Below are 21,065 nucleotides of genomic sequence, written 5' to 3' on the forward strand. Positions count from 1 at the left end.
CCTCCTCTGACGCGACCCGCGGGGGTGGGGGGAGCGGGCTCGTCGGAACGCGTGCTGGGGCGGAGCCGCATGAACTGGAAGGTGTGGAGAGGGGGCGGGGCTGCCGAGGAGGCCGGGGACGGTGTTGGCCCCCGTCCGACTTAGCAGGTGAAGCGTCGCTCCCCAGTCCGAGGGCTCGGCTGGATGGGTCGGTCCTTCCCCGCTGCCTCGAGGTAACCGCGCCGGGGCACTCATTTCACGCGCTGCCCTCTGCCCTGACATAGCCCAGGAAGCGGAGGCGTCCCACGTTTGGCAGAGGCACTGGCGGAGAAGCATCCTTTGGGGTTTCTCCCCCGCCAAGCCCCATAAGGCACCGACCGGGCGGGACTGGCTTGGCTGCTTCCTTGGAAGCTCCGGCAGATTATTAGCCCCTTCGAGCCTGGCCGGTTTCGCCTCCAGAGAAGATTCTCCGGAGTCGTTTCTTTTCCGTTGGTTCTCCTGACACGTCGATGGTGAGGATCTCGAAGCCTAGCCCGCGGCGCTGCCATGGCCTTCGCTAATTTCCGGCGCATCTTGCGCCTCTCTAACTTTGAGAAGCGGCGATCCAAGGAATACGAGCACGTGCGCCGGGACTTGGATCCCAATGACGTGTGGGAGATCCTCGGCGAGCTGGGCGACGGCGCCTTCGGCAAGGTGTACAAGGTGAGCGGGAAGACGGCGCGGAGTAGGGGTTTGGGCGAGCAAATCGGAATGGGCTCAAAGAAGAACAAGTGGGGGATCGGAGGGCACGGAAGGAAGCTGTAAGTGGAGAAGGTGAAGCGGGTGGGTGTGCTTAGCCCTAAGACACGAGAGGCCTATTCAGGTCTCTGAAGAGGCACTGTATGAAACACAAGAGAAGACCGAGATCGATGCTCTCCCCTTCCGGAGTGCAGGATAAGCATGATGGACCTAAGAGCTTCTTAAGAACAGAACTTCTGATCAGTCCCAACAGTTTGAGAGGGGAGAGGTGTGGGCTCCCCTTCACTGGAAGTGTTAGAAGCTGGACAGCTTTCATTTAGGGGTTGGCTTGATAGTCTAGAAAATGCCCCATTCGCATCATAGTAATTGGATTTTATTTTTATTTATTCAATTTATGGCTGCCACTTGCCAAGCAACTCAGCTAAGCCATAACACAACCCACTAAGCAGTAAACCATGGTCTATAAATTACAGTGGCTGAGTTCATACAATGTACTGCACCTAAATGAAATAAACCCACATTATGGCTTAGTGTAATATATCAGCCAAGTCTGTAATTCTGAGGTAAATTTCTCTAACAAAGTTACAATCAAATTTCTTCTTTTACTCTTTGTAGAAGTGATGTTGGGACTGTGGGAAAATGTATAATTTTGTACTTTTCCCACACCTGTAATAAAACTGATTTATTATAGCAACTGAAGATGGGATTGGAGATTTTGCATCCTCTTTTTGGATGGCTCTGTTACTTTGTTTATTCAGGGACATGTGTAGTTCTCTGTTAAACATCTAGACTATGTCTTAATTTTGAGTTATAGATATGTGGTGTAATCTCATATTAAGGAGGCCGCCCAGACCTAGGAGACCCTTTCAGTTCAATGTTTTGTCCTTTGTACCCAAGGTTAACTGTCTCCCCTTTTCTGTTAATTTTTTTTGCAGCATAGGCCTCAAAATAAGTTTGAGCCCCATATATCTAATCAAGCCACTTCAAGGTTTGTTTCCTTTCATTACATTACTCTAGCCAGTATAATGAATTATGAGGGATGGTGAAAGTTGCAGCTCAACAAATGTCTGGAGAATCACACATTGCCCAACCAGAAGCATGAAATAGAAACTTCTGTTTCATATAGACAGAGTGTCTGAAGTTATGGGCCTTTTTTTTCCTTCTCCCTCCCTCTTCCACCAGTCTGAATGTCCATTTGTTGAATCTAGCGCTATCTTCCGTTTTTACTAGAGAAACCTTTTGGGGAATTCTAAGACAGCTGTGCAAATCCACTTTAATAATTATGGATGGAAACTACCAAGAAAATGGCAAGACTCATTGCCTAAGGGAAGATGTTTACAAGACTAGGCTCTTCCATCGAGTGGCCCTCTGGATGTATGGGGAATGCATCTATCAGAATTAGTCATTCTGGTGAGAGTTCCTTAGGATACCCAATGCTGTGATACAGTGTGGTTTGAGGCACAGACGAGACACAGGTGAATGAATCCACAAATGCAGCTAGACTTCACTTCTCTATAATCCCTGTTTGGTCATGCTGTCTGGGTAATTATGGGAGTAGCAAGCCAAGGGAAGGTTCAAAAAGGATGTTTACGTATTAGTAATCAAAGGAAGTAGCTTCGATTTCTGAACTTAATGTGCCCATCACAAAGTAAATGGGTGCACTGCTGAAATGGTTAATGTGGTTTGGAACCCACAGCTGCTTCTAGGTATTTTCAGGGTAGTAATAACTGAAAATTGGACATAATTTCTGGCAATTGTAATGGATGCTACGTTTAAATAGTTTAAACCAGTGTTTCTCAACCTTAGCAACTTTAAGGCTGGCTGGGAAACTCTGGGAGTTGAAGTCCACATATCTTAAAGTTGCTAAGGTTGAGAAACATTAGTTTAAACAATGTGCAAGGGAAGAGACGTGCAAACAGCTGAATGCAATAATCCTTGTAGGGCTGAGTATTCTTTGTTCTCCAATATATCTGCTAAGAATATTTGAGATGGATGCTGTCTGAAATCATGATTGATGTGTGTTCTAACTACTTTAGAAGAATTTACATGGCCACGGAAGGTGCAAAAGAATGAGTTGAGAAGGCTCCTTAGCTTCCATCCTCCATCAAAAATGCAGATGAGGAGTTTGATAAATGACAGGCTGTTGCCAACAAAAAAGTTTTGAGCTTGCCTAATTAGTGGAAGCAAAGAAAAAGATGCCTTCCTGTGCCTGAGATGATGGTGCAGCTAATTGGAAGTATTGTAAGCTGTGGTAGTCATAAATGGCGTAATTATCATTAGATGTGTTTGTTGAAAAGGATAATTGTTTTATTTGTATATGTAGTTTGATAAAGCTGCTTGCTCTGGTTCTGTAAAAACAATGCATCTAGCTGTAAAAGAGATATAACAAAATAGTAGAAAGACAGATGAGGGACCTAAGGAGTTTAATATTTTTGAGGCCTTCTGTACTTCTTGTATGTACAACCTTGTAATTGGAAATACTCTGAGATTTGGAGATTTCTGTGCTACTTGCATCTTTTTCAATTTCAGTCAAGACCACTTTTTGGATAATTCAAGGATAAGGGCATGGCATGTCAAGGGTTCTAGGCTGTACTGGGTGCCTGATGTCATTTGTCAGATTTGGCTTCCTTGTTCCTTGAATTGCCTGATATGAATGGCACCTCTGCCTTTGTGATGCAGATGAGGAGTTTGATAAATGACAAGCTGTTGCCAATAAAAAAGTTTTCAGCTTGCCTGTTTAGTGGAGGCAAAGAAAAGAATGTTTTCCTAGGAGCAACATGGAGAACCAGATTTATTCCAGGAAGAATACAATAAGTTCTGGACCGCTCACATTGTCCATTGCACTGGATCATAAAAGAGTTTTGAAGCAGGGACCTGATCAGTAGTTGGCTCGGAGGGAAGAGAGGTCACACCCACAGCCCTTCATTTGTGGGGTGCCTCGGAGCTCGATAAGCTCTTCCTTCTCCTGTTTAACATCTGTATGAAACCATTGGGTGAAGTCGTCCATTGGTTCAGTATCATCAATATGCTGATGATACTCAGCTTTATGTTTCAACACTGGGCTGTGTAGGTGAAGCTGTCAATGCACTGACATAGTGTCTGGAGGCTGTTCAGATGGATGGGGCAGAACAGACTTCAGCTCAGTCCTAGTGGCTGTGGCTGTTTGGACCCCCAGGGACATTTCCATTGTTGGTCTTAGATGGGGGTGGCACTTTCCATTCCAGACTGGTGCACCACTTGGGGGTCCTTCTGGACTTGCAGCTACTGCATCTGTAGCCAGGAGGCCCTCTGCAAAGGTTCATTTTGTGTGCCAGTTGTGCCCCTTCCTTGGCTGGGAGGCCCTTCAGACAGTTACTCGTGCTCTGGTCACCTCACAACTGGATTATTGCAATGTGCTCCACATTGGGCTGCCCTTGAAGACCATCTGGAAGCTACAGCTGGTACAAAATGCAGTGGCAGTAGCAGTAACAGGTGCTTCTCAGTTTGCCCATGTGTCACCACTGCTATATGAAGTGCATTAGTGACCAGTTGGCTTCTGGGTTCAATTCAAGGTGCTTGTTGTTACCTGTAAAGCCCTTCATGGCATAGGGCCTGGATACCTGAGAAACTGCTTATTTCCAACTCTTTCTGCCAGCCAAGTACATACCGGCAGAGTGGGTGCACTCCAGGTCCCCTCTATTAAACATTTTCATCTTACAGGACCAAAGGAACATGCCTTCTCTGTCATGACCACTGCTCTCTGGAACAGCATTCCCCCAGAGATACAGACAGCACTCTCTCTCCTGGGGTTCCAAAAAGCCCTTAAGACCTGGTTTTGGTCTCAGGTATGGGGTTGATGTGTTTGTGTGGCCCCTGCACTGATGTATTATTGTTATGATTGTATAGTCCAAGTTGCCTGTGGTGTGTTTCTTAACTGTTTTTATTGGTTTTGTATCTCTAAGTTGTCCAGAGTCTACTGGAGTGGGTGGCTATAATAAATTAAAGTAACAATAGTTAACTGAGAAAATCATGGTGTTATATCCAGCAAAAAACATCATGCAGCTTCCCCAATACATTGGGAAGCTTCAAATCTAGATGGCTGGGCTAATGGAAATTTGGTCGTCCCTTATGTGATCCTCGCCCTGCCCTCTTTTCTTGGGTGTTTGCCAGACATGCACTGAAAATAATTGTTGGTCCACTACCGTCTAGTTCAGCCTTCCTCACCCTGTTGCCCTCTATATATGCTCAGGCTAGAACTCCATAGGTTGGATGAGAAACAGTGACCTAGTTAATAGGGCCTGGATGTCATAGATTTAAAATGAAAAAGTTGGACTCTGTGCATTGAGTTTCTGAAAACAATATTATCTTTTCTAGAAAAGAAAGAATGATATATTGGCCTTAGAAATTGTAACTCATCTATCTTACAATGACAGCCTCCAGCTTAATTCTTCTTCTCATATCTGGCTATCAAGAGAAAACTTATCCAAAGAAGCACATCTCTTATTTCTCAAATTCTGCCAAGAGAGTACAAAATAAGTGCTTATTGTTAAATGGGAAATGGGCAGAATTTGATAGTAAAGAATGTTTGTTGCAGAATGCCATTTAATGAATGTTTCTTCTTTCAAGGGACAAGATCTTATCAAGATGCATGCCAATATAATCCCTTTTAAAAGACACTAATAAAAATGGAGTTTTATTTCATGACTAGAAGTGGTCAATTCTTTGTATTGCACAAAATCCCTGGGAGACCTGTTCTCATTTCCTTTCCACCTAACTGATCAACAGGAAACATGTCATTTTCCCAGCAATATTTGTTTCTTGCTATTAATATCAGTGGGAGACCAGTGATTTTTGAACAGGTGACTAGGAAGAAGACACCAAGAAGTTAGAGCATTAATCTGTTTTCTGCAAGAAATAAGGCAGATTATCTGGTTATCATGTAGACAATAATCACATGGTAATGAAGATATCAACAAAGATACATTTGGGGAAAATCTATGATAAGTATAAAGGGAAATGATTATTATGTCCTGAAATATAATCAGTTAACTTTCAGTTAATTTTTGTTAATCCAAAATCAGCACAAAACAATTCTGGGAAGGCACACTCTTCCAAAGAATTTGTTTCATAGTTCTGTACATCTTAATTTGGTAGGCATGATTGCAACATCTATTATAATTAGAGAGTATCTGAGGCTTGCAGAACACTTAGATACATATAACATTTTAAACAGTCTTTCTTTGTTGTTAAAACAGTATTTAAAATATAAAATTTGGACTGCCTATTTGTGGTATCAGATTTTTTGCATCCTTTGCATTCCATTGGCCAGAATTTTGTAGAATTTAGATACAAAATTGTATTCCTCTATTACTTTCCTCTTATGCAGGATTGTCGCTAGTGATGTATAATATATTTTTGTGTCACCCAGTTATTATTGAGAGAGCCAGTTTGGTGTAGTGGTTAAGGCACCAGACTAGAAACTGGGAGACCATGAGTTCTATTTCTGCCTTAAGCACGAAGCCAGCTGGGTGACCTTGGGCCAGTCCCCCTCTCTCAGTCCTAGGGAGGAGACATTGGCAAACCATTTCTGAAATCTTGCCAAGAAAACTACATGGACTAGTCCAGGCAGTTGCCAGGAGTCAAAAACTAACTTGAAGGTGTGTGCGCACACACACACATATGCACATACACACAAAGTTGAGGCAATATAAAGCCTATCTTCCTTACTGTTATTTTTATAACAATAATGGCTGGATGACTCTAGAAGATGCTTTAAATCGCTTTTGGGGATCTTGTCTTACTTGGGCTAGCTAGTTTGAATTAACTTGGAGGTGGTCTTTTCAGATTCTTAAAAGTTACAATCTGGAGTCAAATTCTTCCTTAATATTAAGCAAAAAAATCCTGTGTTTTGACTCAGTTGCTCTTTTCATTTCCCTGTCCCCCATTCTGCATCAGTGGTTGCTACTGGTAGAGAAAAAGAAATGCCCAACAAAGGTCAAGATAAATTGAAGTACTCTAGATGTTGCAGAGACACTTGACATATTAGATTACAATTGTCAGAATTTGCCACCAGCATGCCTAACAATCATACTGATTAGACATTCTGCGAGTTTCTTGGCATATCTAGAATACACTAAATTGGCAAAGACTGCAGCAAAGAAGTTGGTGCTATTAATAGCTGCCCATTTTTTTCCTTCTACTGCCAATAAATAAATGTCCTGAATAAAGAAGATGGGCATAACTTTTAAGTCTTCTGTTTGTGGAACCATGTGAACAGGCAAGTGAAATATTTTGAAGGTTAAATTCTTCATTCAGAATGCTTGAGCAGCTCATCCAGCACATAAAATTCTTCTTGCAAGGCACAGATGCTCAGCCTAAAATCTTCAAATGAAATTGACTACTCGTGTAAACTGCAGCTAATCTGTTAAATTGCGCACATTTGAGAACGAGGAGCAAAAGAAAATTTATGCAAGGATTGTGCAACGTTGCATGCCATCACATTTTGATTCTAAGCCAGGTTACACTGCAGTATTTCATAGATTTTGAACGTTAATGTGTCCCATGAAAGAGTTGCCTCGGGGGGAGAATGATTGTGCACCATCTGTGTCTCTGGTGAATTGCTCAGCTCTGGAGCACAGTGATATCACCAACGCCCTTGATAATCTGACTATGGCAGGATAGGGGACAGGATGTGTTTTCAGCACAGTGATCTGAGTGACTTTCAGTTTCTCCAATAAACAATGTACTGAAGTAACTTCCTGCTGATTATTTTCCTTTTTTCTTTTTTGCCCTGTGTGGGTGGGTAAGATGGGGTTTAAAACTCTGTTCTGCTAATATTTCACCCAATTTTAGAAATCCTCCAACTTCCAATTTCAGGTGGCAGTTGTCTTGTATATTCAACTTATTCGCCATTGAATGCAGAATTATCCTTGTCATTCAAACAGTTGAGATGCTAATTAAAGTATTTCATAATTCTACTTTTTGAGAAGCTCCTTATGCTTTGCCTGTAGGGAGAATGCAGCTCTTCCATTCTCTTCTCTAAACCTCCCATCTGTGAGATCAGCATCTTGGCTGTGGTGTCACTTTCTAGTTGAGAAAATAAAGTATCTTCATGTTATGTTTCCTGGAATTAACAGAATAGGGATTTGGTTGCTTCCAAACATAACAGTTATAATTCAGAGTTCATCATCAAAGAATAGAATTTTACACTATGAAAAACATTTCCTTTTGCTGGATTATGTGAATGAACTAAGAAGCACATTAGCGGAAGCACCAAAACTAGCAGAAGCATGATAGACTATGCATTTCAGTATCTCATTAATGGAGCTGGACAATATTGCAACAAGGAAGATGTAAATTCCAGAAACTTTAATTAGATCTTAGGAAGTGCTAATGATTGCTGTAGTCACCCTTCCTTCCCCCCCTTTTTTAGCTATGCTGTCATAATGTTATTTAACAGAGGGAGATGGACTCGCCTCTAAGCATTCACCCCCTCCTCCCAGAAATGTAAATGCACATATATTTTCATTACAGTTCCTGGGGAAAAGACTGCTATGTCCTGTGTTCCATTAAGCATAATGGGTTTAATTCTGAGCATCTTGCTTTTGCAGGGCTGGGGAAAGTAAACATTTTGCTAAACCATGTTTTCTTTAATTATACTCCTGGATATTTTCTGACTCAAAACAATAAAGGAAGGGCAACATGTTTACATATCAGAAATATAGATATCATACAGCTGAAGGAAGTTTGCTGACAATCGGACCTAGATAATGAAGCATGTTGCAGCTGTCCTACTACAACTCTCCTGAGAACCGTAACACCAAAATATGCTGCTGGATCCGTGAAGTTGCTGCTTTTATGGCTGACAAACTACATAAGATGGGAGAGTCAAAAAGAATCCTGGAAAAGGGGAATGGCAAATGGCTTCCATAAGACTGCCAAAAATGCAGATTGAATGCAATCCCTAGGAGTGAAACTGGCTCATAAAGGAAGGCTGCCTGTGAGTGTTTCTAGGAATCAAAGCCAGACTGCCTGGCCTCTGCACTAATTCAGGAATAGTTTAATCTTCCTGAACAGTGGACATATTTGGAACTTTGAGGACATGGGCATTCTCATAAAATTGCTGCCAGGAGGGCATATTCATTCACGAGATGGCTGCCATAGTGAACATTGCCAGTCATTGCCATTTATCAGGAGGCAAAGAGATGTCCTTGCCCCCAATCATCCAGGATGCTCACTACCACCCCTTTCATTCCCCAGGAAGTTCTTCTACCCAACTTTAAATAGACAAAGTCTTCAGTTTGACTTCTGGTGACTTCACAAACATATCAGGCCAACATGGAGGTTTGATGGAGCTCAGATGGCTTGCAAGGTCATACATAGTAAACAAACAAATCCATCCTGTGCTGGGAACAACTTTATTTTGGTAGGTTGTGCTAATTTACCTATATGAGATGCAGCATAATTGTGTTACAGCTTTCCTGGGTGGTTCATCTTCAGATTGAGAGCTAGTGTGCGGAAATGCTTAAGATGTTAGACTAGCACTGAATGACCCAAGTTGAAATCCACCGTCAGCCATGGAATTTCAGTGAGTGGCTTTAGGCCAGTTATTGTCTCTCAGCCCAGTCTGTCTTATAAGAGCGTGGCTGGGTGGATCAAATAGATATTTCCATGGGAGCCACCTTGAAAAGGCAGGATATTAATCTAATACATAAATAAAAGTGTTAGTAGAGGGTGACTGAGCAGTTCTCATGCCAAAATCTCCCTACAACCCATTGGCGAAAAAGCAAAACTAGAACACCTTGTTAATATTTTTTTGTAATTAGGGAGTTTGTAGTATTTGGAAGGGTTCAGTCATAGGACTTACCACCACAGCAATTTACCATTAGGTTCAGCAATGCAGTAGATTGGAGCAGGCAACAGATTTCTCCACCTGCTGCACTCCTGATCTTATTTAAGGGGTACAGATCTTCAGAGTGGCCTGCCCCCCGGCTGACTGCCCTGTGCATTACTTTGAGGGAGTCCTACATTGTAGATTGGCTGTGGCATTTGCTTGCACAGGCTACTGCTGAAATCACCTCATAACACAATCCTGTAGAGGGTGAGTTATGGTGGGTTGTGCTGCTTTCGCCACCAGGAAAAGCAGCAAACCCCCTTCTAGCCTTTTGGACTGCCCTGTCCTTCCCTGTTTTCTCAAATGAAAACCCCAGGAGGGATAGATGCATAATTTTCAAAAGTCCCAACTGACACCAGAGAGGCCCTTTCAGTTTCTTTTTCCAACATGCCTCTTGGCATTTGGTAAGTTACTCCTCACACTCTGAAGCCTCTTCTAGGTCAGGTATATTGTATTCTTTGATGCCTGTGAACCTGTAATTCAGCTCAGAGCATTTAGCAGTTGAATTCATTATACGGTTAAGCTGTCCTTAACCATATATGTAATACAATCCAAATGTGCCAATGTGTTGTACTTTAATTTAATGCAGAATACATTGATTGACATCTGTCTACATCAGTGGATATGTCTATGTGATGCACTTGTCCATTGGTCAGGCTAGTCTGGGATCCCCAGGAGATGGTCAGCAATGCTCTTGACATTATCCCTGCAGCTCTTGAGGTGGATGGTCAGCCCATACTTCAGTGTTTCTTCTCCCTACAAAGCAACAGCAAAGCAGCCCAGGTGCATGGAAATTCAGTGAAGGCAAGAGCCACCATTCCAGGGGTGGAAGAAGAGAAATCCTATCCCCTTCCCCTTCAATATTTTTACTTAAAGAGTTCCCTTAATAGTGCACAACTGTACAGCCAATTTGTCGGGAGCAGTCAAAACACTGTCGCTTGAGAAGTTCTGGTTTGTAGCTGTTCCTGTTGCTCAGGATTGTGTTTGGAGGCCCAACAATAATCTTGGGCCTGGATCATGTTTAGATGGCATGCTAATTCTACTCTTCTTATGACTTAGCAGTCATTAGAACAAGTCCAGTGCTCTAAATCAGCCGGGGGAAAGTAGCTGACTAAACACAAAGACAATTTGACTCAGTGTTCTAGTAACTTTTTCATTTATTTCTGGAAGAAAAGTACAATTCTAATAATTAAACATGTTAATTTACAACTAAATGGAGCATTATTTACACTGTTTCATTCTTGCAGTGACTGTAAGAGTAATATACTCTAGTTTAAGCCTTGATTTGGCCTATTTTGGACCTACCTTCCCTGTATTTCCCTGTATCCCCATGGCTCTTACAAAACCATAGCTAATCACAAGTGGAGGATTTGGGATCTGAATCTAAATTTTCAGGCAGATAGAACCAGAGAATAGACTTGGACTATTCCCAGAGACCAAATGGAGGGAAGGATATTTGTTAGAAGCTTTAACTTCTAGCAGTTCTTCTGAGCAGGAGGTCTTTGCTTTCCTGCTACGAGACCAAACTTCAGCCATTTCCAAAAGGGTTGCTAGATTTCTAATGAGAGCCATGGATTATAGAAGGCACCTGGTGCCTCTTTCGTACTACTAATTGTTTCAGGCTTTCCTGTACAAGTTTATTGTTGCTTTATATTTGGTCTACTGTTGTATTGTTATATTTTTTATATTGGTCTTGGACCATAAATAAATAAATTACTAATAACAATAATAGCCAGTTTGGCCTAGTGGTTAAGACACCAGGCTAGAAAGCAGGAGACTGAGTTCTAGTCCCACCTTAGGCATGAAAGCCAGCTGGGTGACTTTGGGCCAGTCACTCCCTCTCAGCCCAGCTCACCTCACAGGGTTGTCATGGGGAAAATAGGAGGAGGAAGAAGTACAGTGGTACCTCTACTTACAAACGCCCCTACTTACGAAATTTTCGAGATACAACCAGCTCCGGCCCCAAAAATTTACCTCTACTTACGAATTCGCCTCGACTTACGAGCCATTTTCCGCCCGTTCCACGTGGTCTGTGGCCATTTTTCAGCCCATGCCACGTGGTCCGCAGCCATTTTCCGCCCGCTCCACGTGGTCCACGGCCATTTTCCGCCCGTTCCACGTGATCCACGGCCATTTTCCGCCCGTGCCACGTGGTCCGCAGCCATTTTCTGCCCTCCTGCGTGGTCCGCGGACGCCGGAACGGATTAACGGTAATTACATTGAACCTTATGGGAAAATTTACTTCGACATGCGACCAACTCAACTTGCGATCAGAGTCACGGAATGGATTAAGTTCGTAAGTAGAGGTACCATTGTATTAGGTATGTTCGTCACCTTGAGTTATTTATACAAATAATAAAGGTAGGATAAAAAAATATAAATCTAAGTCTAAATAACAAGAATAACAAACACCTCACTGTATTTGAGCTTATTTATGAAGGCATGGATTATCTGCATTCTGGGGGAAAGTGGTAGGTCATGTCTTCCTCCTTGACTTACATATGTTATGGTATGTAATATGTAACATATAAACTATATGAACATATAGACCTTTTCTTCGAGTTTGTTTGAAGTGTTCCCTTTTTGAATTATTGTTGGTCATGCTCTTTGTTTCTTCTTATTCCTAAATATCAAATAGTAAAAACTGCACCCATGTTGGCTTGACAGGGAGAACCAGTCATGGAACAAACAATAAACCCTCTTTAATACAGCTACAATATCAGTATAATATCCTAAAACATCAGTGATCCAAACAGGACACAGTGAGTTACTTAGAAAGCAAATAACCATCCTGATGTCCCTGCAACATAACTATAATAAACATGGAAGAAGCAAACAAGTTGCACAGTAAAATCTACTGTTTCTTTTTTTAGCCATTGCAGTATGTGAGAAAAGAGAAAGTACGTTTATTGGTGTTCAAATTCAGAACAGATAAGTATGTAAAAATGTGAATTTGTTTATATATAGTGACATGCATATGATACACAGACAGGGCATATCTACAAGCATTCTTCCCTTTCTCTGTAATTTCGTTTTACATAGTCAGATGCCTACCAGTCCAGCTGTGGCCTTTTCAAAATGAATGCACATGTGGAAAAATTATGGGGAGTAAGAATGTCAAAAATGAACGTTGTTTCCATTATTCCAAATGTGGATAAATAGGAAATTGCTTTTAGTAGGTTAGATGAGCAACTGTGAATGGTCATATGCAAAGCCTCAATGGCAGTAGAGCTTTAAGTTTATATATTTTAATATCCTGATGGGTGTCTTGCCTTTGGCATTTTAGGAAGAATCTTGTTAAGCAGGGCTTCCTTTCTTGACAGATATACTATAAATCATGCGACAGTTTAGAAGGAGGGCATGGGTAGAGGGGAGGGTGAAGAATCTGTTTTGACCTTGCACCTGGAGCCTTGTGCAATTCAGCTTTAGTACTTCTGCATTCTTCAACTTTCTTCTTTTACTGGCATCTAGACAAGTCTTCTACCTTGGGCAATTCAGTTGGATTGCAACTCTTCCTTTTTCTCTTTCCACTAATGGACAGTTTCTGTTCCTCATAGAAGCACATTCTCATTGGCATATTAACTGAATGATGTGGCTGCCATTCCTTGCTAGGACTTTCTTCCTCTGAATGCTCCTATTCTGATGTATTGTTTGGGATCCACCAGGAAATTTCTATAAGTGACCTTTCTTTTCCTATGCAAAGTATGTACCAGCTCTGTGATCTTGCGCTTAGTCTTCAGTTAACTGCTGAGTGAGCAGATTGCTCTGTGCAACCAAGAGGCTGGTACCTCCTAAAACATGTTTCTTTATCATCAAAAAAGCTAGATCATTGCACAGTTGTTAATACTTTCCATTATTTCACCTTCTGCAGTTTTCCACATCCACCCAATACTTTTTTCATATGACAGAAACACGGGTTTTTGTCAGTTATTAGTGATAGTCTTCATGTCCTTCTTGAAGAACTCCTTAACTTTGAAATCCTTCTGCCTGCTTCAACTGTAAATTTAAATATTCAGAGTTATGATCTGGTTCTGGATCAGAATATTCTGTGTTTATCAAGCAAGAAGATGAACAAACTTGACAACTGCAGTTGGAAGTTGGAAGTTTAAACCCCTTATACCTAAATTAAATTGTGACCTTATACCTAATGAAGCTGCTGGAAATTGTCAGGGAAAAGTGGGGAGGGGGTGGGAATATGTTTTGCAGCACAATATTATCTGCTCTAAGTAATTGATTTGGCTGGGAATTTTTAAGATTGAAAAATCAGATATACACCAAACATGGGGAGCAAGTAAGTGGAAGTTTTATTGCAGTTCATAAATTTAATGATTCATAAAAACAAAACCCATATTTATTTATTATTTATTATTAAACTTGTATGCCGCCCATCTCCCCCAGCGGGTGACTCTGGGTGGCTCACAATAACAGAAAAGAACAAACACACCAATCCCTCCAACAGTGACTAAAATCCATAAATAATTAAAATATAAACATACATTAAAAATGTCCATATTGTGGATTCATGAATGACAAACTAATAAATTATAAAAGATCTTGAGCAGTAAACTATAAAATGGTTAAAGCTGCCTTAAATGTTTCTACTGTTTATAGTGCCATGCTTGTAAACATAGAGCATCAATGAGTCATGGCCAAGGAAATTCCCTGCCACTGGTCTACATTTCCTGAGCAATAAGATGATATATACATGGGTCTCCAGGACCAAGATCGGGACAAAGAATTATGAACCTTTAAGGAAACCTAAAAAATACACCATAAATATTTTCCCCAGTGTATAATGAGTGATTCTCATAGATGCCAAATAAATTTTGCTTTGACATCATGCCTCTTAGGGAAGTGCTCGCTTTGAAAATTACTCCAAAAATGCATTTTGGAGTTTGCGAATGTGTGAGAAGAGCACCTCCCTGTTAACTATGAAAAGGGCCAATCCTTCTGCATAACTCTGAAAAATTTGGGCTGTTGCTTTTAGAGCCACATGATTTATAACTTTAGAAGTGGAGTACTTAAAGTAGTGTCATCTTTTTTCAGGCTTGTTGAGAAGCCTACAAAAAGCTGGGCTCTTTGGTGAATAGCAAGATGATGCGTATTTCTCCAAAGTCTGATGTACTTAAGAATTATTTTCAGAAAGTGCATATTCCCAACTGGCATTATCTTGAACCAGAATTTGATTGGCAATTTTGAGAACCAGTCATTACAGACTGGTTTGGGAGGAAATCTATATAGGTATAGCCCCAGTGCCGTAAGTCTTGACAACTGATGTAATGATTTTAAGTTTTGTTTAATGTTAGATGGACATTGTTTCCTGATTCTACCAGGGCAGGCCCATCAATATACTTAGTGGGAAATCACTAATACCTATTGCACATAGACACTGGTAGCAATGCCTTAGCTAGTTTGAAAATGTTCTTATTTTCATTTTTATGGTAGTTGTTTGGAAACTGCATGTGTTCCTCTCCAGTAATAAAACCTACTTACAATCCAGCTTGTTCTTTTTTGAAAGGACCAGTGTAGATTCTCAATCACCTGTTGAAGTGGTTGGGGACAAGCGCTCACTATTTAGGGCAACCTTCCTCAACCTATTCCCTTCAGATTTATTGTGACCACAATTCCCAAATTCCTATGCTAATAGCTATGCTGGCTAGGAATGTTGGGAGTTGCAACCCTAACACATTTGGAGAGTATTGTATTGGGGAAGGGTGTTATAGAGAAATGCTATTTCAGTGGGCTAGATGCTACTCAGTCCTTGCTTTTTAAGTGCCTCAGCCTATTCCTTTCCTCCTGGCGTTTTCAAAGAGCAATTCACATTCACTCTATATGAAGGCTGGCCATATGTTAAGACTCTTCCAATGTTTTTCTTAAAATGGAATTGTTGGGGTTTACGATTCAACTGGCATTAGGCAGTCAATATTTCTGGTAATCGGGCAATCACCTCCTGAGCTTGCAATATGTCTGTAGGTCTTTAAAATTAAGTGGAAAATCTCTGCTCTCCATAGTGATTGATGCTAAAGCATTAAAAATAGCTTTACAGCTTTAAGGTAGGTAGGAAGGAAGAAAAAGCTGCTTAAGCTTCCAGGCTGTTCACAATAGGCGTGTGGCTAAGAATTGATTTCTGAATAAAGCATTCCTTTATTTTTAACTCTGGGAGAATGCCAAGCGCTGTTTAAAGTACATATTAGACAAAATCAACTTCTAAAAAACTAATAAGTGGGATATGAAGTTCCTCAAAATGCTGCTGATAATTATTTAATTATAACAATCACCTTTTTCTTCCTTCACAACCTTCAAGCAAATGTTTTCATTTCATCACAAAAGTCTAGAAAGTTTTTGTGTAGTAAAGTATGTAAACACAAGATATTAGTGGGATTTGAAAATGCCACAGATCTGACTGAGTACCAACAAGAAAGACTGCAATATTGGAACTACATATTTCTATAATTGAAACAGTATTCAGTACCATGCCTTCCTTGCAAGCTGATTGGGCTAATAGTGTGTTAGATGACCAACAAAGGACCAGTGAAAAGCTGCAGAAATGTTCCACTTCTGGTTCGCTGCCCATATCAAAACTCTGAGCAAGCTAATACCATGTTTTTATTTAAACCCACCCCCTTCAAAAATGTGTCTCAACATTTCAAGCTGGAAAAAAAGAACACACGGGGAATAGATGTTTCACTTTAATAATGTATTAGTACATTGCGTGACTTTGGCCATTGTATACCCTGGTTAAATTGGGGCGGATGCTTTTATTGTTATTTCTCCCATTAGAATGTTTTGGAGTCTTCCAACCAACATCACTGACTGTTCCTTAGGTTTGTTAGCAGCTTGAAATGCCTAGCATTGCTATAGGATATTTATTTCTTTGGCTGTTACTCTCGGTTGAACGTCAAGTATGGTTTTATTTCTCTACTTGCTTGTTTTTGTTTCTTTGTTTGCTTGCTTTCAAAATAAAGCCAAAGAATTCAGGTTTATATGAAGTAATACTTTCATATGTTGTAAAATTAGCTGTGAATCCATTCAATGGTTCTGCTGACATCCAGAAATTTTAAGAAAGGAGGCAAGATGGTAACCAAAGGCTTACTTAAGAGAAAACTGTGTTTGGCAGAAACAGCCTTATTTCATATTGCCCTGAGAGTCCCTTAGTTGGGCTTATTTAAGGGAATGTGAAATTATTCTCATTGGAATTCTGCCTTTATATCTTGTATGAACAAAATGCTTATCATTATAAAGAAGGGTATGTGAATGCTTGTAAAGAGTGTTTGGTAACTGCAAGGGTTCTTAGAGCAGAGGTTCAGTACATCTCAACATTTGCTCTTATGTGTACCCTTACTCAACATTTGCTCAGGGAAATTGATCCTAATCCAATTACTCAGGAAAAAAGAATAAATAATTGCCTTTACCACTGCAGCATTCACAAGTATGTAGGTATCCAATTTCCCAATAAGAATAGTTGGTTCTGTATCTAGAGCTAAGTACAGAGTGCACTTGAAGAAATGTTAAACTTGTTCTTTCCAGTGTCCTCATGAATTAAGCAGATAGTGGGTTCCCATGTTGTATATCACCATTCTGAATTATGATTCTTGGCCATATTGGAGCATAAAAATGGTTGGAAGAGCTGGCTGAATGGTAGAATTTGCCGTATAGGTTATTGCCCCTATGGGAATTGAGTTTAACTAGAGATTGCTTACTTAAATACCATATTATACTTACAACATTTGTCATGTGCTAAAGCACATTGTACTATAGCATATGTTGCTTACATTGTTGCTTTAACGGTCTTCCTCAACGTGGTATCTGGTCATCGTTCCCAGTTGTCATGATCATTGGCTGTGCTGACAGTGGGTTGTGGTATAAAACATTTCAAGATGGGGAAGGCAGACTAAGTTAGATCGAACTGATTTCAGTGGAAACTATGCACAACTAAGTGTAGATACAACTGTGTTTATCTGTGTACATTGCAGTCCCCAACTGTTGTGATCTACAAGTTTATCCCTTTGTAGACACCCTTTCCCTCCTTTCTTGCAATATTAATATACAAATATTCTGGGTTTTTTTCTCCCAACATCTCTGTAGTTCAAGTGCGATTAGGAATTATTTTTATAATGTTCAAGGAGATTTACTGATGTCTGTGGCAGCGGGGTGATGAGTGCTCTTGTTTCTATTATTTTGCTATGCCATTTTGTGTGCATCCACTGGGGAGTTGAAAACATTCCAGAGGAAGGCAGTGGCCAACTTCTTCTGTATTCTTGCAACCATAACTACATGGACACATCCGTAAAGTCACTAGAAGTCAGACTTGGCTGGAGGGAGACTTTTAACTCTTATCTTAAAATCAGCAGAAAAGCCATGATGTATATTCTTAAGAGGTAGGCTTGAGGCAGAGAGTTTGCTGAACTTTAGTATTCACTCCTATATATATATACTGTTGTTTTATGTTGTTTTTATTATATTGTTACCAAAAGCTGTCTTGTAAGACATTTTTGAGGCATTCTAAAAGTGCTTGAAAGAAGTGCATAATGTAGAATTAAGTATTGTGCCAATTAGCTTGAGAATATTAATCTTGAGCTTGAAAAACATTGATCTGGGGCAGCAACCCATAATTTTGTGATCTTTTTTAAATTTTGAAAGCTACAAAAACTATCTTACCCCTTCAACACTGATACACAGCTTTCCTTGCTTTTTCAAAAGTATGGATATCTGACTCCTTCTCTCCATGCCTCTCCCTCTCTCCCAGTTAAGATGAGATGGACGTTAAGGGGACAGCACTGCATTATGGCCAGCAGAAGTTTAGTCCGAGAGAAAAACCATTGTTAAAAGCTGTGCTGGCAATGGAGTGATGTTAGTGACTGAATGTGAGATGGTGCTGGTCTAATACGTGGATAGTTTAGAAGCCATATGAGTTGGTGATAGGTGTGGCAGGAAGTTAGTGATGTCCCCACCTTATGCATAACATAACAAATTCTAGAGAAACTTGAGTGATTTTCCAAAGGTATGTGACATATTCAGCACTTCAGAATTACTCAGTCAAGTACACTTCCTAATTACTATTCCAGCCTTTTCTATACATTGTGATAGCAGTCTTTTTAACTGGTGGTGTAAGGGAAGAATAGAATATTCTGTAGATATTGAGAGATTGTGAATATAGGGTTTTGGTCATCTTTCAAGATGCTATTAGTGTTCTAAATACAAGTTTGTTTTCCTGAGTCATTGTTTCACATCCTCTGAAAGATGAACAGCCAGGCCACTCTAGTTACTGGCTCAAGCTGAAATGGGATTTTGTAATTTCCGCTGCTATTGTTCAATGTATAATTGTTTCTGCTGCAACATTTATTTATTTTTTTTGCAGTGGGGTGGGAAAGGAGAAAGGATTTGGGCAGGAAGTCTGGATTGCTTTTTCTCTCTTTAATAGTGAGGAAGGCTGGTTCCTACCCACCTACCCCCTAGTGCTGTGGAATCCAGATCATTGTCCTTTCTGAACACAGGCCAGCAGTTCTTACTATAATGCAGAAACGAAAAGCAGCCTCAATATCAGATGTGTGTCAGTTCTAGTCGTTTCCTAGATTTTAAGAAATCAGTGCTGTTAGTTAGTATCTAAGAGTCTGGCTTCTCAAAAGGCTGGGCATGGTTGATATATAAGGTAAGGTTCATATAGAAATAGAGATGCTTGTGAGAATTGTATACAGTATATTCCACTGAGAGAGATGGAAGGGGAAGGAGAAAGGGGCGTTTCTGTAACCAAATCATTAGTAATACACTTCTTGAATCGAAATTGATATTTAAATTATTCTTCAGTAATATATTCACAGCAGAGGAATTGGACACAGACTTTCTACTCATCAGTATTTGTTGAGATGGGAAGCACCTCCCTTATATATGCCTTATAATTTTTTTCACAGTGTTATTCACATCCTACTAGAGTCTGCACAATGCTCAAGGGTGCAACTGGACTTTCTATATGGCCTGCTCTGAATTTGCTTTCAGTTCTCACTTGCTCTGAACTTACTTTCAGTGGCAACTCTGATACCTGATTTTTTTAGCTCTGTGCCTTTGTATCCTCCATTTAAGGCTATTTATATTATTGGAGACAACTTATTGATGAAATAAATTTTGTGTGTTTGCAAGGATACTAATATGTGGTGCAACCTTTAATACAGCTAATATCTCCCAGCAAAAATATGCCCTCTTGAATTCTGTCTGAACAACCAGAAAACTGATTAGGGATTGCCCTACCCTAAGTGGAGATGTGAAAGCTCCAAAAAAGGAGAAAAACATTGGAATATCTAGTTTCCCCAAGTTTTTTTCCCCCTGAAAAATTTAAGAAGGGAAACTAGATTAGAAGAAGATGACTGTGGTTTTAAAAGTGGAGAAATAAACATCAGTAACTTGTGCTGTGCTGATGACACTACTGGCAGTCCTCCCTTAACGACAGTTGATTTAACAGTGGTTCAAAGTTACAAAGGACTTGGAAAAAGGGCTTTATGACCTGTACGCGCACTTACGACTGTGGCAAACCGTCGCACCACCTCCCCCACAGTCCTGTGATTGCAATTTGCGACCTTTTTTATGATGGTCATTAAGTGAATCACATGGTCATTAAGTAAATTCTGGCAAAAAACCCATCCATTGGGGAAGCTGAATACGCTTATGGTGATTTGCTTAATGACCATTGTAAAAATTGTCAAATCGGGTCTGGTCACATGGTGACTCGCTTAATGACTGCTCCACTTAATGACTAATTTTCCAGTCCCTGTTGTGGACGTTAGGTGAGGACTACCTGTACTGTACTCTGAGAGTTGAAAATGAAAATGATGTGGAGGCTCTAACAATGAAAGTCAAGTAGCACAATGAAAAAAAAATAGGAGAGCAGACTGCTGATAATAGGTACAGCAACCAGACTTAGAATTGACAATGAAGTTATCAAAATGGTAGATAACTTCTACCTTTTAGGATCAACCATCAACAGTAAAGGAATAAGCAGTCAAGAAATATGCTATAAACTGGCACTTGGTAGAGAAGCCATGAAGGCCTTGGAAAAGATACAGTATTCAGATCCCATTATGTGTCTATACCTACAAAGATCAGAATCGTACAGGCAGTGGTTTTCCTTGTGGAACTCCATGGGACTGAAAGTTGGATGTTGAAGAAGCAAGATAGAATACTGATGCTTTTGAACTTCAGTGTTGGAGAAGAACCATGGACAGCCAAGAAAATAAACAAATGAAATATAGAACAAATCAGACTAGAGTTCTTACTCAAGGCCCAAAAGACCACGCTCAGATTATCATAATTTAGACATATCATGCAAACACCTAGCTCTATAGAGAAGTCTATAATGCTGGGAAAAGTGGAAGGAAAGAAACAAAGAGGATAACCAGCAGCAAGGTGAATGGACTCAGTTATAGCAGCCATGGCTGCATCATTGGAAGATCTGAAGGTCCAGGTTGGGGACAGATCCTCCTGGAGA

The 21,065-nt window shown here is 40.4% G+C and overlaps 1 protein-coding gene across 3 annotated transcripts in view; it reads left to right on the top strand.

Moving 5' to 3' along the window:
- The window catches only part of STK10 (serine/threonine kinase 10), an 88,391-nt gene continuing 67,326 nt past the window's right edge, over positions 1 to 21,065 (top strand). Inside the window, exons 1-3 of one of the 3 annotated variants that reach the window (XM_088133672.1) lie at positions 1 to 681; positions 1,653 to 1,705; positions 4,417 to 4,541. In XM_088133672.1, the coding sequence (XP_087989798.1) occupies positions 623 to 681; positions 1,653 to 1,705; positions 4,417 to 4,541 (237 nt within the window). In that variant the 5' untranslated portion in view covers positions 1 to 622. The remainder of the gene's footprint in view (positions 682 to 1,652; positions 1,706 to 4,416; positions 4,542 to 21,065) is intronic. The other 2 variants (XM_088133674.1, XM_088133673.1) reach the window with 2 other exon arrangements.

The sequence above is a fragment of the Python bivittatus genome, unplaced genomic scaffold (genome assembly GCF_059951505.1).
Source record: "Python bivittatus isolate LINGU-HERP-01145 unplaced genomic scaffold, Pbiv_v1 ctg000080_np1212, whole genome shotgun sequence".
In the NCBI taxonomy this organism is placed as follows: Eukaryota; Metazoa; Chordata; class Lepidosauria; order Squamata; family Pythonidae; genus Python; species Python bivittatus.